We start from the raw sequence: 13,807 nt of genomic DNA, 5'->3' as shown, positions 1-13,807 counted from the left end.
AACTATTTTATAATTTAAGAACTCCTGTTCATCAGAAGTATCAAAGAGCAAATAACATACTGGGAAAGAATATTTTCAATATTCTGTACAAGTCCACAAAGGATTTCTTTCCTGAATATATAAAGAATTCCTATAAATCAATAAAGAAGGCACACTAATTTTTAAAAAACAAGCAAAAGGCTTAAATGAACTTCACAACAGAAGATATCCAAGTGGCTAATATGGAAAAGGTTCTCCCCCTTATCAGTCCTCTGGGAAATGCAAACTAAAATGATGATGAGATTCCGTGTACACCCACCACAACAGCAAACATAAAGAGATTGACAACAGCATGTGTTAGTGAGGGTGCTGGGCAATTTGAGCTCTCATCAACTGCTAATGGGAACCTGCCTTTGTGCAGCTACTTCCACACACTGTTTCACAGTACCAACTAAAGCCACTCTATGAACCATGTCTTATCAGTTCCATTGTTAGGTGTGTGTCACGAGACAAACAACGATATTTACAGGGGCATTAGTTGCAATACTACAAACAGGAGACAGTTCAAACGTCCATCAGCATTAGAAAGGATAAAAATTGTGGCGTATTCACATAAGGGAATATTTATCAGCAATGAGAATGACAAAATTACAACTACATGCAATAGTGTGATCTTTGTAAACATGACATTGAGCAAAAGAAGCCAGACCCAAGAGAGTACATACAGTTTGAGTCCATTTATATGAAGCTCAAAAACAGGCAAAAAAAAATCTATGGGATAAAAGTCAAGATAGTAGTTACCTTTGGGGAGAAGGTGATGACCGAACGGGAGAACCTGAAGGCTTTGGGGCAGATAATATTCCATTTCCTCACTTGGGTGGTTTCACTTTGTGGAAAGCCATCATGCTGTGCACTTACGATTCCTGTGCTTTTCTAAGTGTATGCTTTACCTTCAATAAAAAGGTAAAACATGTTAAACAAGTCAATTATTGGGTGATGAACTTTATGCATGAGGTTTCTCCAAGGCCATTTCTTGTACTTTAATGAATGTTGTATCTGGAATTTCCTGCCCCATCAATAGGATAATTTATTGAAAGGTTGGACAAAATAGCCATAATAAACTGAAAACAACCAAAATGTTCTCCCATAAAGACTGCTTGAGTAAATCATGATTCATTCACACAATGGACAATTATGCAGCCATTAAAAGATGATCACTCTGGGCTTCCCTGGTGGCACAGTGGTTGAGAGTCCGCCTGCCAATGCAGGGGACGCGGGTTCGTGCCCCGGTCCGGGAAGATCCCACATGCCGCGGAGCGGCTGGGCCTGTGAGCCATGGCCGCTGAGCCTGTGCGTCCGGAGCCTGTGCTCCACAGCGGGAGAGGCCACAACAGTGAGAGGCCCGCGTACCGCAAAAAAAAAAAGAAAGAAAGAAAGAAAGATGATCACTCTGACGAGCTCAACATGCAAAACATTAAATAAAAAAATAAGATGAAAAACTGATTATGTCATATGTTAACTATGATAAGATGTATCAAAACTGTATGTAAAGAAAATATATCATCATTTCTCCAAATATCTATCATTGGTGATTCATTACTTATTTCTACTTTCTGCATTTTATATTTTAAAATGAACCTGGGAAAGACAGATTTATTATTGTAACACCTCAAATTACTAACTATATGCAGAATTGGAGAATATTTCTTTTCTTGATTACAACCACTCATTTAAATTAAAATTATTTTCCAAAGTAAAGCTTTTAGGGAGTACCTTTGCTAGTATAGCATTAGAATTTATTATGTCTCAAGTCATAAGAGTGAATGTTTACAAGACTATTTACAGGTTATTTAAATAAGTATTAATAGTATTTTAAATTGAAAGTTAATATTATGTGGTTTACAGAATGACTTTCCATGTCATCTCATTTAATCATCACAAAAATAATAATCCTTTAGGACAGATGTTTTTGTCCTACCCTTTAAAAAAGCACAATAGAAAGCTTGAGAGATTAGCCAATTTATCAGCTTGGTGAGAGGCCAATCTGGAACATGAGATCATCAGATGCCTGGGTCCACGCCATGTGCACTGAAGTTCTCAAGGCATAAATAAGATGTAAAAATGTTCTAGACTAAATTGGCGCCTTGCCGTCAGTGCAGTAGAGTTGAATGTGTTTATGCCAACAGGGTAGTTTGAATTTTTTTATTTGTTGAGAATGAGAAAATCTAGAAGTTGATTTGGTCCCATGGTAATGTGGGGATGGAGTCCCTTTCCTTTTCTAAGCCATGTTCCCAAAATGTCCAGGGTACTCTGTCTAAAGGTCTTACCTTTGTTTGTAGAAGCTGTAATTTTGGTGGCAAGTTTTTCTGCAGTTACTAGGGCCCCTCCCCATCATTTGTATCGTTGACGTGTGTGTTGCCAAATATTGGGGTTATCTCCAATGTGGTGGGGCTGAAAGTGTATCATTCCTAAGAGGTTTTATGTCTAACAGCTAATCTGTCCAAAGACACCAGGTTAGTCCTACAGTCTTTCAGCCTGACTCCTGTAGGTAACAATTTTCATTCTGCTCTAGAAATTAAGATGGGTCAAAGTCTCAAATGAACAGTTTGATTTAGATGGGTTTTTGAATGCATACTGAACAAAAGCAGGAGTGGTAGTTATTCATTTAAAAATTACTGCTTGTCTTTTTTTATCAAATCTGCCTTTTATAAGTAAGTCAAAGGGAATAGTGAGCTTCCTATATAAAAGGACCCTTTATCCCTTATAATCGTTTAAGTAGATATTGCAACTTTAACCCTACCCCTCACAGAGACCTTCAATGCATGACTAATAGTCTAAGACCTACATTTTATGTGGCTTAGAAGTCAATGTTAGAGCATGAAACCCTACGTTTTGCCTTGATATTTTAAGATAATTTTGGCCACAGACATGCTTATTATTGATGGTGAGGCAAGCTGCAATATTTGGTCAGTTGTTTTTTTCCAAGTAATTGTCCTTGTGTGTGTGTGTGTGTGTGTGTGTGTGTGTGTGTGTGTGTGTGTCTATTTTAAAGCTCATTCCTCTGTATGTTGTAGATGTACCTGATGTGCTGAGTTTGTGTTAAGTGAACTCTGATTTTTCCGGCAGAAAACCACAAAATCACGGTCCAAATCTTGTAGTGCTGATGAAGAGGAGGACGCACAGCAGAACCCTGGCAAGGAGACCGGCCAGCTGTACAGGTAAGAAAGCTCTCCATGTTTCCTGCTCAGGCTCCTGGGGCCCCTCCATCCACATCAGCTTGGCTGTTTTAGTTGTACATGTCTAGGAAATCAGATTGCAAGGTAGAGAGCTCTGCAGTGGGACATGTGAAGATCAACAGGATGTGAGATTATAATACATGTAGGGCACTTGTGCTGCCTGGCACACAGTGAGCTCTTAATAAATGCTGGCTGTAGCAGTTGTCAGGTAAAAGATATCTTCAGAGAAGAGAGAGGGACCACATGAACTAGTACAGAGGGGCTCTCACAGGAGACTGAAGGAGAAGATAGATGATGAGAACATGTGAAGAGTCAGGGATCTGAAATCAGCCAGACTTCAAACTCTTGTTCCTCCAACTTTAAGATGGGGGCAAGTTAGGCTCCTCATTTGTATCTATTTCTTAGGGTCATTGTAAGGATTAAAGGAATTAAACTATTTGGCTTGATGAGCCCTACTCCAATTAACTAAGTGCTCAAAAATATTAGCTGCTGTTGTCTTTATTATTGCCAGTAGAATTTGGAATGAGTAAAATGGCCAAAACTGTAGAACCCAAATTGTGACACATGATTTGATACAGGATTTTCTGGCAAATTATGTATACAGTAAGTCTCGCAAAGGAAAGTAAATTATATCCTTCATAGACAGATAAATATACAAACACGTGCACATGTACACACACACCCCTCTGTGACTTTATCATAAGACTGAAACTAAACGAAATTGGAGGCACAGAGGTCCTATAGGAATAAATCACATTTAGTGTTCACTTAAATTTTATATTTGAGCTTCACTCCAACAGAATGTCCATACATAAAATAGTAACTAATTAGTGAGGGCAAAGGAGATGTGTATGGTTCCTACCCTTAGAGTACAGAAAATTCAATATGTAGTTACAGTAAAGGATATAAGAGAAATAGAATTACCTTCCAGGAGACCTCTGCTGTGAATTTTCTCAAATATAAGTTTGAGAAAGGCTTGGCTCTGAATCATATAGCCAGGGAAGCTGTCACGTGAAATCACGTTGCATGCTGCTCTTGAGTCAATTAGAGATTTGCCCGTAATAGCTATCGAGGCTCAAGCATTGATGACGGTGTCCTTTCGGGACTTCAGTAAACTAATTCAATTTTAAGATAAGGATTAAAAGGGTTAACTTTATACAGAAGTCGTCTGTGTTATGGAGTGTCCTGGGAGTTTTACTTGTCATTTCTAGGCATTACCTCTCTCATATTGATTTATAATCATTTGCTTTCACAAAACCAGATTTTTACCGATGGCTAGAGAATTTCCTAATTACGTGGTGAAGGAGGAACATGGATTCTTCTTCCCATTGTTTTTTTTTTTTTTTTTTTTTTTGCGGTATGCGGGCCTCTCACTGTTGTGGCCTCTCCCGTTGCGGAGCACAGGCTCCAGATGCGCAGGCTCAGTGGCCATGGCTCACGGGTGCAGCCGCTCCGCGGCATGTGGGATCTTCCCAGACCGGGGCACGAACCCGTGTCCACTGCATCGGCAGGCAGACTCTCAACCACTGCGCCACCAGGGAAGCCCCCATTGGTTTTTATACCTGTCTATGTGCCTGTCTTCTTTCTTGGCAAAATGAGTTGTTGACACATTTTGGCCTTAATTCTTTTGTTGAATGTATATAAGTATCATTACAGTAAGAATTTTTGTCTGATTTGTTCACTATTTTATCTCCAATAGGTGCTCAATAAATATTCACTGAGTGAATAAATCTATATCATCACTATCTAAGTCCAGAACATTTTCATCACACCAAAAAGAAACTCTACCATTAGCAGCGACTTTCCATCTCTCTCTCCCCCGGTCTCTGGTGCCAACTTTTTGTCTCTATAGATTTGCCTTTTCTGGACATTACATATAAATGGAATCCTACAATATTTGGCCTTTTTTGTCTGGCTCCTTTCACTTAGTATAATATTTCCAAGATTCATCCATGTTGTAGAATGTATCAGTACTTCATTCCTTTTTATTGTTGAATAATATTCCATTGTATGAATATATTGCATTTCATTTATCTATTAATTAGCTATAGGATATTTAGGTTGTTTTCACTTTCTGGCTATTATGAATAATACTGCTATGAACATTCATTTCTAAGTTTTTATGTGGACATAGGTTTTTATTTCTCTTGGGTATATACTTAAAAGTGGAATTCCTGAGTCACATGGTAACTGTTTAATTTTTTGAGGAACTGCCAAACTATGTTGGCAAAGCAGTTGTACCATTGAAAATTCCCCAGCAATATATGAGCATTCCAGTTTCTCCTTATCCTTGCCAACACTCATTATTGCCTGCCTTTTTGGTTATAGCCAACCTAGTAGATATGCAGTGGTATCTCACTGTAGTTTGGTTTGCATTTCCTAAATGACTAATGTTGAGCTTCTTTTCATGTTCTTATTGGCCATTTGTGTATCTCCTTTGGTGGGGATTGAAGTTTTTAATGATTATATGTTTTCCTAGAGGAGAAAAGTGTGTCTGTGAGGAGAATGTGATAATCTATGGAGAATTTTACTGTGGCAAAGAGTAAGTGGCAGAATTTGTAAAGTTGTACAGCAGATCCTAGGAGTGGTTTATGGGGTACAGAAGATATAGCTGTACAGAGAGAGTAAGTAATGGATATTTGTCTTAAGAAGTTGAAGAATATAGAAAAAGCATAAAGAAGAAATCAAAAATCACTGTACTTATACCTCTAGAAGATAATGACTATGGAAAGTTTGGTGTATTTATCTTTAGGTATAGGATTTTTGTGACTGACAGTACAGTATCCCTACTGCTTTTTAGTCCAGGTTCTCCTTCTGACAAAGCAGAGTGATTCCCTGCTAAATTCTGGTTTACTCCACAGTTGGGTAATGGTGGGAATCAAGCCCTTCACAATAGAACTCACAAATTCAGGAGAAGAGACTGTGAATAAAGTCTGGCTGAGCAGTGAAAAAAGCCACAAGAGTATGGTGTTGTGGTGGAGAGAATGCTGAACTAAAAATCACACTTGGTTTCTAATCCTGGCTCCATCAGGAGCAGGTAGGGAAGGTGGAGTAACCAGAAGCCCAAACCTCTTCCAGCTCTAAAATGTCATGAGTCCTGGTGTGTATTTTACAGGTTGGGCCGCCGAAGGAAAACCATGAAGCTCTGTCGAGAGCTCTCTGATTTGGTTGTGTACACAAACTCCGTGGCAGCCCAGGACATTGTGGATGATGGTAAGGCCTGAGGGTTTTTTCTTCTGGATACACACTCCTGACCTTTCTTTGTCAATTGTTAATTAAACTTTTGTTAATCGGATCATCAGCACACATTTCTGGAACTGTGGAGAATCCAGCTTGAGTGTCAGGAAACTGATGGCTGGTACAATGCTTAGCTCACAGGGAGGGCTCTTTTGATTACTTTGCCTAATTGGCTAGAGGTCAGAGGAAGACTTTATTATTATTAAAAACACAAATGTATCAGAGCAAGGTCTTCCCAGTCTTCAAACTATGGAGACTTGACTTAGTTTGATGGCCAGATCACAGATGGCTGTTCCAAGTGTGAATGACTAGAAGAAAGAGGAAATTAACTGACAAATATAACATCTTGAAACGCCCTGTATTTTCTCATTGAAAATTTTGACCTTGATGAAAATAATTTAATCCACAGATTGCAATTTTAACAACAAGAGCAGAAATTTCAGAAGCATTGACTCTTTCACAGTTTCTTACCCATCAGTTGCCATATGTGGAGTTGAGAAATTCTAGTTACAACTGTTCTTACCCTGAGTTTCCTGCTAGCTGCTCTTTCTCTTTATCCTCTTCCTTTCTCACTTGTATTTTGTTCAGTTAATGGGTGCTTATGAAAATAAACTGCGGTCATATGGGTTTTCAATCTAATTGTAATTTTAGTGGAAGAGAAATGTACGTCAGAATCTCCCATTTTCTCATGTCTCAGTGAAGGGAAAACAACATTGTGTTGAGTCTGGTTTTTTTTTGCTTTTTTTTTTTTTAATCTTTATTGGAGTACAATTGCTTTACAATGGTGTGTTAGTTTCTGCTTTATAACAAAGTGAGTCAGTTATACATATGATCCCATATCTCTTCCCTCTTGTGTCTCTTTCCCTCCCACCCTCCCTATCCCAGCCCTCTAGGTGGTCACAAAGCACCGAGCTGATCTCCCTGTGCTATGCGGCTGCTTCCCCCTAGCTATCTATTTTACATATGTCCATGGCACTCTCTCACTTTGTCACAGCTCACCCTTCCCCCTCCCCATATCCTCAAGTCCATTTTCTAGTAGGTCTGTGTCTTTATTCCTGTCTTACCCCTAGGTTCTTCAGGACATTTTGTTTTTCTTAAATTCCATATATATGTGTTACCATACAGTATTTGTCTTTCTCTTTCTGACTTACTTCACTCTGTATGACAGACTCTAGGCCCATCCACCTCACTACAAATAGCTCAATTTCGTTTCTTTTTATGGCTGAGTAATATTCCATTGTATATATGTGCCACATCTTCTTTATCCATTCATCCGATGATGGGCACTTAGGTTGTTTCCATCACCGGGCTATTGTAAATAGAGCTGCAATGAACATTTTGGTACATGACTCTTTTTGAATTTTGGTTTTCTCACGGTATATGCCCAGTAGTGGGATTGCTGGGTCATATGGTAGTTCTATTTGTAGTTTTTTTGTTTTTTTTTTTTTTGCGGTACACGGGCCTCTCACTGTTGTGGCCTCTCCTGTTGTGGAGCACAGGCTCCAGACGCACAGGCCCAGCAGCCATGGCTCACGGGCCTAGCCGCTCCGCAGCATGTGGGATCTTCCCAGACCGGGGCATGAACCCGTGTCCCCTGCATCGGCAGGCGGACTCTCAACCACTGTGCCACCAGGGAAGCCCTATTTGTAGTTCTTTAAGGAAGCTCCATACTGTTCTCCATAGTGGCTGTACCAATTCACATTCCAACCAGCAGTGCAAGAGTGTTCCCTTTTCTACACACTCTCTCCAGCATTTATTGTGTCTAGATTTTTTGATGATGGCCATTCTGACCGGTGTGAGATGATATCTCACTGTAGTTTTGATTTGCATTTCTCTAATGATTAATGATGTTGAGCATTCTTTCATGTGTTTGTTGGCACTCTGTATATCTTCTTTGGAGGAATGTCTATTTAGGTCTTCTGCCCATTTTTGGATTGGGTTGTTTGTTTTTTTGTTATTGAGCTGCATGAGCTGCTTGTAAATTTTGGAGATTAATCCTTTGTCAGTTGCTTCATTTGCAAATATTTTCTCCCATTCTGAGGGTTGTCTTTTGGTCTTGTTTATGGTTTCCTTTGCTGTGCAAAAGCTTTGAAGTTTCATTAGGTCCCATTTGTATATTTTTGTTTTTATTTCCATTTCTCTAGGAGTTGGGTCAAAAAGGATCTTGCTGTGATTTATGTCATAGAGTGTTCTGCCTGTGTTTTCCTCTAAGAGTTTGATGGTTTCTGGCCTTACATTTAGGTCTTGAATCCATTTTTAGCCTATTTTTGTGTATGGTGTTAGGGAGTGATCAAATCTCATACTTTTACATGTACCTGTCCAGTTTTCCCAGCACCACTTATTGAAGAGGCTGTCCTTTATCCACTGTACATTCCTGCCTCCTTTACCAAAGATAAGGTGGTCATATGTGTGTGGGTTTATCTCTGGCCTTTCTATCCTGTTCCATTGATCTATCTTTCTGTTTTTGTGCCAGTACCATACTGTCTTGATTACTGTAGCTTTGTAGTATAGTCTGAAGTCAGGGAGCCTGATTCCTCCAGCTCCGTTTTTCGTTCTCAAGATTGCTTTGGCTATTCGGGGTCTTTTGTGTTTCCATACAAATTGTGAAATTTTTTGTTCTAGTTCTGTGAAAAATGCCAGTGGTAGTTTGATAGGGATTGCATTGAATCTGTAGATTGCTTTGGGTAGTAGAGTCATTTTCACAATATTGATTCTTCCAATCCAAGAACATGGTATATCTCTCCATCTGTTTGTATCATCTTTAATTTCTTTCATCAGTGTCTTATAATTTTCTGCATACAGGTCTTTTGTCTCCTTAGGTAGGTTTATTCCTAGATATTTTATTCTTTTTGTTGCAATGGTAAATGGGAGTGTTTTCTTAATTTCACTTTGAGATTTTTCATCATTAGTGTATAGGAATGCCAGAGATTTCTGTGCATTAATTTTGTATCCTGCTACTTTACCAAATTCATTGACTAGCTCTAGTAGTTTTCTGGTAGCATCTTTAGGATTCTCTATGTATAGTATCATGTCATCTGCAAACAGTGACAGCTTTACTTCTTCTTTTCTGATTTGGATTCCTTTTATTTCCTTTTTTTCTCTGACTGCTGTGGCTAAAACTCCAAAACTATGTTGAATAAGAGTGGTAAGAGTGGGCCACCTTGTCTTGCTCCTGATCGTAGTGGAAATACTTTCAGTTTTTCACCATTGAGGATGATGTTGGCTGTGGGTTTGTCATATATGGCCTTTATTATGTTGAGGAAAGTTCCCTCTATGTTTACTTTCTGGAGGGTTTTTTATCATAAATGGGTGTTGAATTTTGTCGAAAGCTTTCTCTGCATCTATTGAGACGATCATATGGTTTTTCTCCTTCAATTTGTTAATATGGTTTATCACATTGATTGATTTGCGTATATTGAAGAATCCTTGCATTCCTGGAATAAACCCCACTTGATCATGGTGTATGATCCTTTTAATGTGCTGTTGGATTCTGTTTGCTAGTATTTGTTGAGGATTTTTGCCTCTCTGTTCATCAGTGATATTGGCCTGTAGTTTTCTTTCTTTGTGACATCCTTGTCTGGTTTTGGTATCAGGGTGATGGTGGCCTCGTAGAATGAGTTTGGGAGTGTTCCTCCCTCTGCTATATATTAGAAGAGTTTGAGAAGGATAGGTGTTAGCTCTTCTCTAAATGTTTGATAGAATTCGCCTGTGAAGCCATCTGGTCCTGGGCTTTTGTTTGTTGGAAGATTTTTAATCACAGTCTCAATTTCAGTGCTTGTGATTGGTCTGTTTATATTTTCTATTTCTTCCTGATTCAGTCTTGGCAAGTTGTGCATTCCTAAGAGTTTGTCCATTTCTTCCAGGTTGTCCATTTTATTGGCATAGAGTTGCTTGTGGTAATCTCTCATGATCTTTTGTATTTCTGCAGTGTATGTTGACAGTTTGATTAATATGTGACTTTTTCATTTCTAATTCTATTGATTTGAGTCTTCTCCCTTTTTTTCTTGATGAGTCTGCCTAACAGTGTATCTATTTTGTTTATCTTCTTAAAGAACCACCTTTTAGTTTTATTTATCTTTGTTATAATTTCCTTCATTTCTTTTTCATTTATTTCTGATCTGATCTTTATGATGTCTTTCCTTCTGCTAACTTTGGGTTTTTTTTGTTCTTCTTTCTCTAATTGCTTTAGGTGCAAGTTTAGGTTGTTTATTCGAGATGTTTCCTGTTTCTTAAGGTAGGATTGTATTGCTATAAACTTCCCTCTTAGAACTGCTTTTGCTGCATCCCATAGGTTTTGGGTCATCGTGTCTACATTGTCATTTGTTTCTAGGTATTTTTTGGTTTCCTCTTTGATTTCTTCAGTGATCACTTTGTTATTAAGTCATGTATTTTTTAGACTCCATGTGTTTGTATTTTTTACAGATCTTTTCCTGTAATTGATATGTAGTCTCATAGCGTTGTGCTCGGAAAAGAAAAAGATACTTGATACAATTTCAATTCTCTTAAATTTACCAAGGCTTGATTTGTGACCCAAGATATGATCTATCCTGGAGAATGTTCCATGAGCACTTGAGAAAAATGTGTATTCTGTTGTTTTTGGAGGGAATGTCCTATAAATATCAATTAAGTCCATCTTGTTTAATGTATCATTTAAAGCTTTTGTTTCCTTATTTATTTTCATTTTGGATGAGCTGTCCATTGGTGAAAGTGGGGTGTTAAAGTCCCCTACTATGAATGCGTTACTGTCGATTTCTCCTTTTATGGCTGTTAGCATTTGCCTTATGTATTGAGGTGTCCTATGTTGGGTGCATAAATATTTACAATTGTTATATCTTCTTCTTGGATCGATCCCTTGATCATTATGTAGTGTCCTTATTTGTCTCTTCTAATAGTCATTTTAAAGTCTACTTTGTCTGATATGAGAATTGCTACTCCAGCTTTCTTTTGGTTTCCATTTGCATGGAATATCTTTTTCCATCCCCTCACTTTCAGTTTGTATGTGTCTCTAGGTCTGAAGTGAGTCTCTTGTAGACAGCATATATATGGGTCTTGTTTTTGTATCCATCCAGCCAATCTGTGCCTTTTGGTGGGAGCATTTAATCCATTTACATTTAAGGTAATTATTGATATGTATGTTCCTATTCCCATTTTCTTAATTGTTTTTCGTTTGTTATTGTAGGTCTTTTCCTTCTCTTGTGTTTCTTGCCTAGAGAATATCCTTTAGCATTTGTTGTAAAGCTGGTTTGGTGGTGCTGAACTCTCTCAGCTTTTGCTTGTCTTTAAAGGTTTTAATTTCTCCATCAAATCTGAATGAGATCCTTGCTGGGTAGAGTAGTCTTGGTTGTTCATTTTTCTCCTTCATCACTTTAAATATGTCCTGCCAGTCCCTTCTGGCTTGCAGAGTTTTTGCTGAAAAATCAGCTGTTAACCTCATGGGGATTCCCTTGTGTGTTATTTGTTGTTTTTCCCTTGCTGCTTTTAATATGTTTTCTTTGTATTTAATTTTTGACAGTTTGATTCATATGTTTTGGCGTGTTTCTCCTTGGATTTATCCTGTATGGGATTCTCTGTGCTTCCTGTACTTGATTAACTTTTTCCTTTCCCATATTAGGGAAGTTTTCAACTATAATCTCTTGAAATATTTTCTCAGTCCCTTTCTTTTTCTCTTCTTCTTCTGGAACCCCTCTAATTCGAATGTTGGTGCATTTAATGTTGTCCCAGCGGTGTCTGAGACTGTCCTCAGTTCTTTTCATTCTTTTCTCTTTATTCTGCTCTGCAGTAGTTATTTCCACTATTTTATCTTCCAGGTCACTTATCCGTTCTTCTACATCAGTTTTTCTGCTATTGATCCCATCTAGAGTATTTTTAATTTCATTTATTGTGTTGTTCATTGTTGCTTGTTTCATCTTTAGTTCTTCTAGGTCCTTGTTAAATGTTTTTTGCATTTTCTCTATTCTATTTCCAAGATTTTGGATCATCTTTACTATCATTATTCTGAATTCTTTTTCAGGTAGACTGCCTATTTCCTCTTCATTTGTTAGGTCTGGTGGGTTTTTATCTTGCTCCTTCATCTGCTGTGTGTTTTTCTGTCTTCTCATTTTGCTTATCTTACTGTGTTTGGGGTCTCCTTTTTGCAGGCTGCAGGTTTATAGTTTCCGTTATTTTTGGTGTCTGTCCCCTGTGGCTAAAGTTGGTTCAGTGGGTTGTGTAGGCTTCCTGGGGGAGGGGACTAGTGCCTGTGTTCTGGTGGATGAGGCTGGATCTTGTGTTTCTGGTGGGCAGGTCCATGTCTGGTGGTGTGTTTTGGGGTGTCTGTGGACTCATTATGATTTTAGGCAGCCTCTCTGCTAATGGGTGGGGTTGTATTCCTGTCTTGCTAGTTGTTTGGCATAGGGTGTCTAGCACTGTAGCTTGCTGGTCGTTGAGTGCAGCTGGGTGTTGGTGTTGAGATTGAGATCTCTGGGAGATTTTCACTGTTTGATATTACGTGGAGCTGGGAGGTCTCTTGTTGACCAGTGTCCTGAAGTTGGCTCTCCCATGTCAGAGGCACAGCATTGACTCCTGGCAGCAGCACCCAGAGACTTTCATCCACACAGCTCAGAATAAAAGTGAGAAAAAGTAGAAAGAAAGAAAGAGGATAAAAGAAAATAAAATAAGGTAAAATAAAGTTATTAAAATAAAAAATAATTTAGGAAAAACAATTTGTTTAAGTATTAAAACAAACAAAAAAACGGACGGATGCATCCCTAGGACAAATGATGAAAGCAAAGCTATACAGACAAAATCTCACACAGAAGCATACACATACACACTCACAAAAAGAGGAAAAGGGGAAAAAAATAATCAATCTTGCTCTCAAAGTCCACCTCCTCAATTTGGGATGATTCGTTGTCTATTCAGGTATTCCACAGATGCAGGGTACATCAAGTTGATTGTGAAGATTTAATCCGCTGCTCCTGAGGCTGCTGGGAGAGATTTCCCTTTCTCTTCTTTGTTCGCACAGCTCCCGGGTTTCAGTTTTGGATTTGGCCCCGCCTCTGCGTGTGGGTCCCCGGAAGGCGTCTCTTCTTCGTTCAGACAGGACGGGGTTAAAGGAGCCGCTGATTCGGAGGCTCCGGCTCACTCAGGCCGGGCGGGCGGGAGGGGCACGGAGTGCGGGGCGGGCTTGCAGCGGCAGAGGCCAGTGTGATGTTGCACCAGCCTGAGGCGCGCCGTGCGTGCGTTCTCCAGGGGAAGTTGTTCCCGGATCCTGGGACCCTGGCAGTGGCGGGCTGCACAGGCTCCCCGGAAGGGAGGTGTGGAGAGTGACCTGTGCTCGCGCACGGGCTTCTTGGTGGCGGTAGCAGCAGCCTTAG

At 39.2% G+C, this 13,807-nt stretch overlaps 1 protein-coding gene across 2 annotated transcripts in view; it reads left to right on the top strand.

Annotated features, from left to right (window-relative positions):
* The window catches only part of PLCH1 (phospholipase C eta 1), a 238,412-nt gene that overhangs the window by 204,852 nt on the left and 19,753 nt on the right, over window positions 1–13,807 (top strand). For both annotated transcript variants that reach the window (XM_019946331.3, XM_033855399.2), the window contains 2 exons: window positions 3,106–3,197; window positions 6,331–6,428. In XM_019946331.3, the coding sequence (XP_019801890.2) occupies window positions 3,106–3,197; window positions 6,331–6,428 (190 nt within the window). The remainder of the gene's footprint in view (window positions 1–3,105; window positions 3,198–6,330; window positions 6,429–13,807) is intronic.

Source organism: Tursiops truncatus, chromosome 4 (assembly GCF_011762595.2).
Source record: "Tursiops truncatus isolate mTurTru1 chromosome 4, mTurTru1.mat.Y, whole genome shotgun sequence".
In the NCBI taxonomy this organism is placed as follows: Eukaryota; Metazoa; Chordata; class Mammalia; order Artiodactyla; family Delphinidae; genus Tursiops; species Tursiops truncatus.
This window is presented reverse-complemented; position numbering and strand designations above follow the sequence as displayed.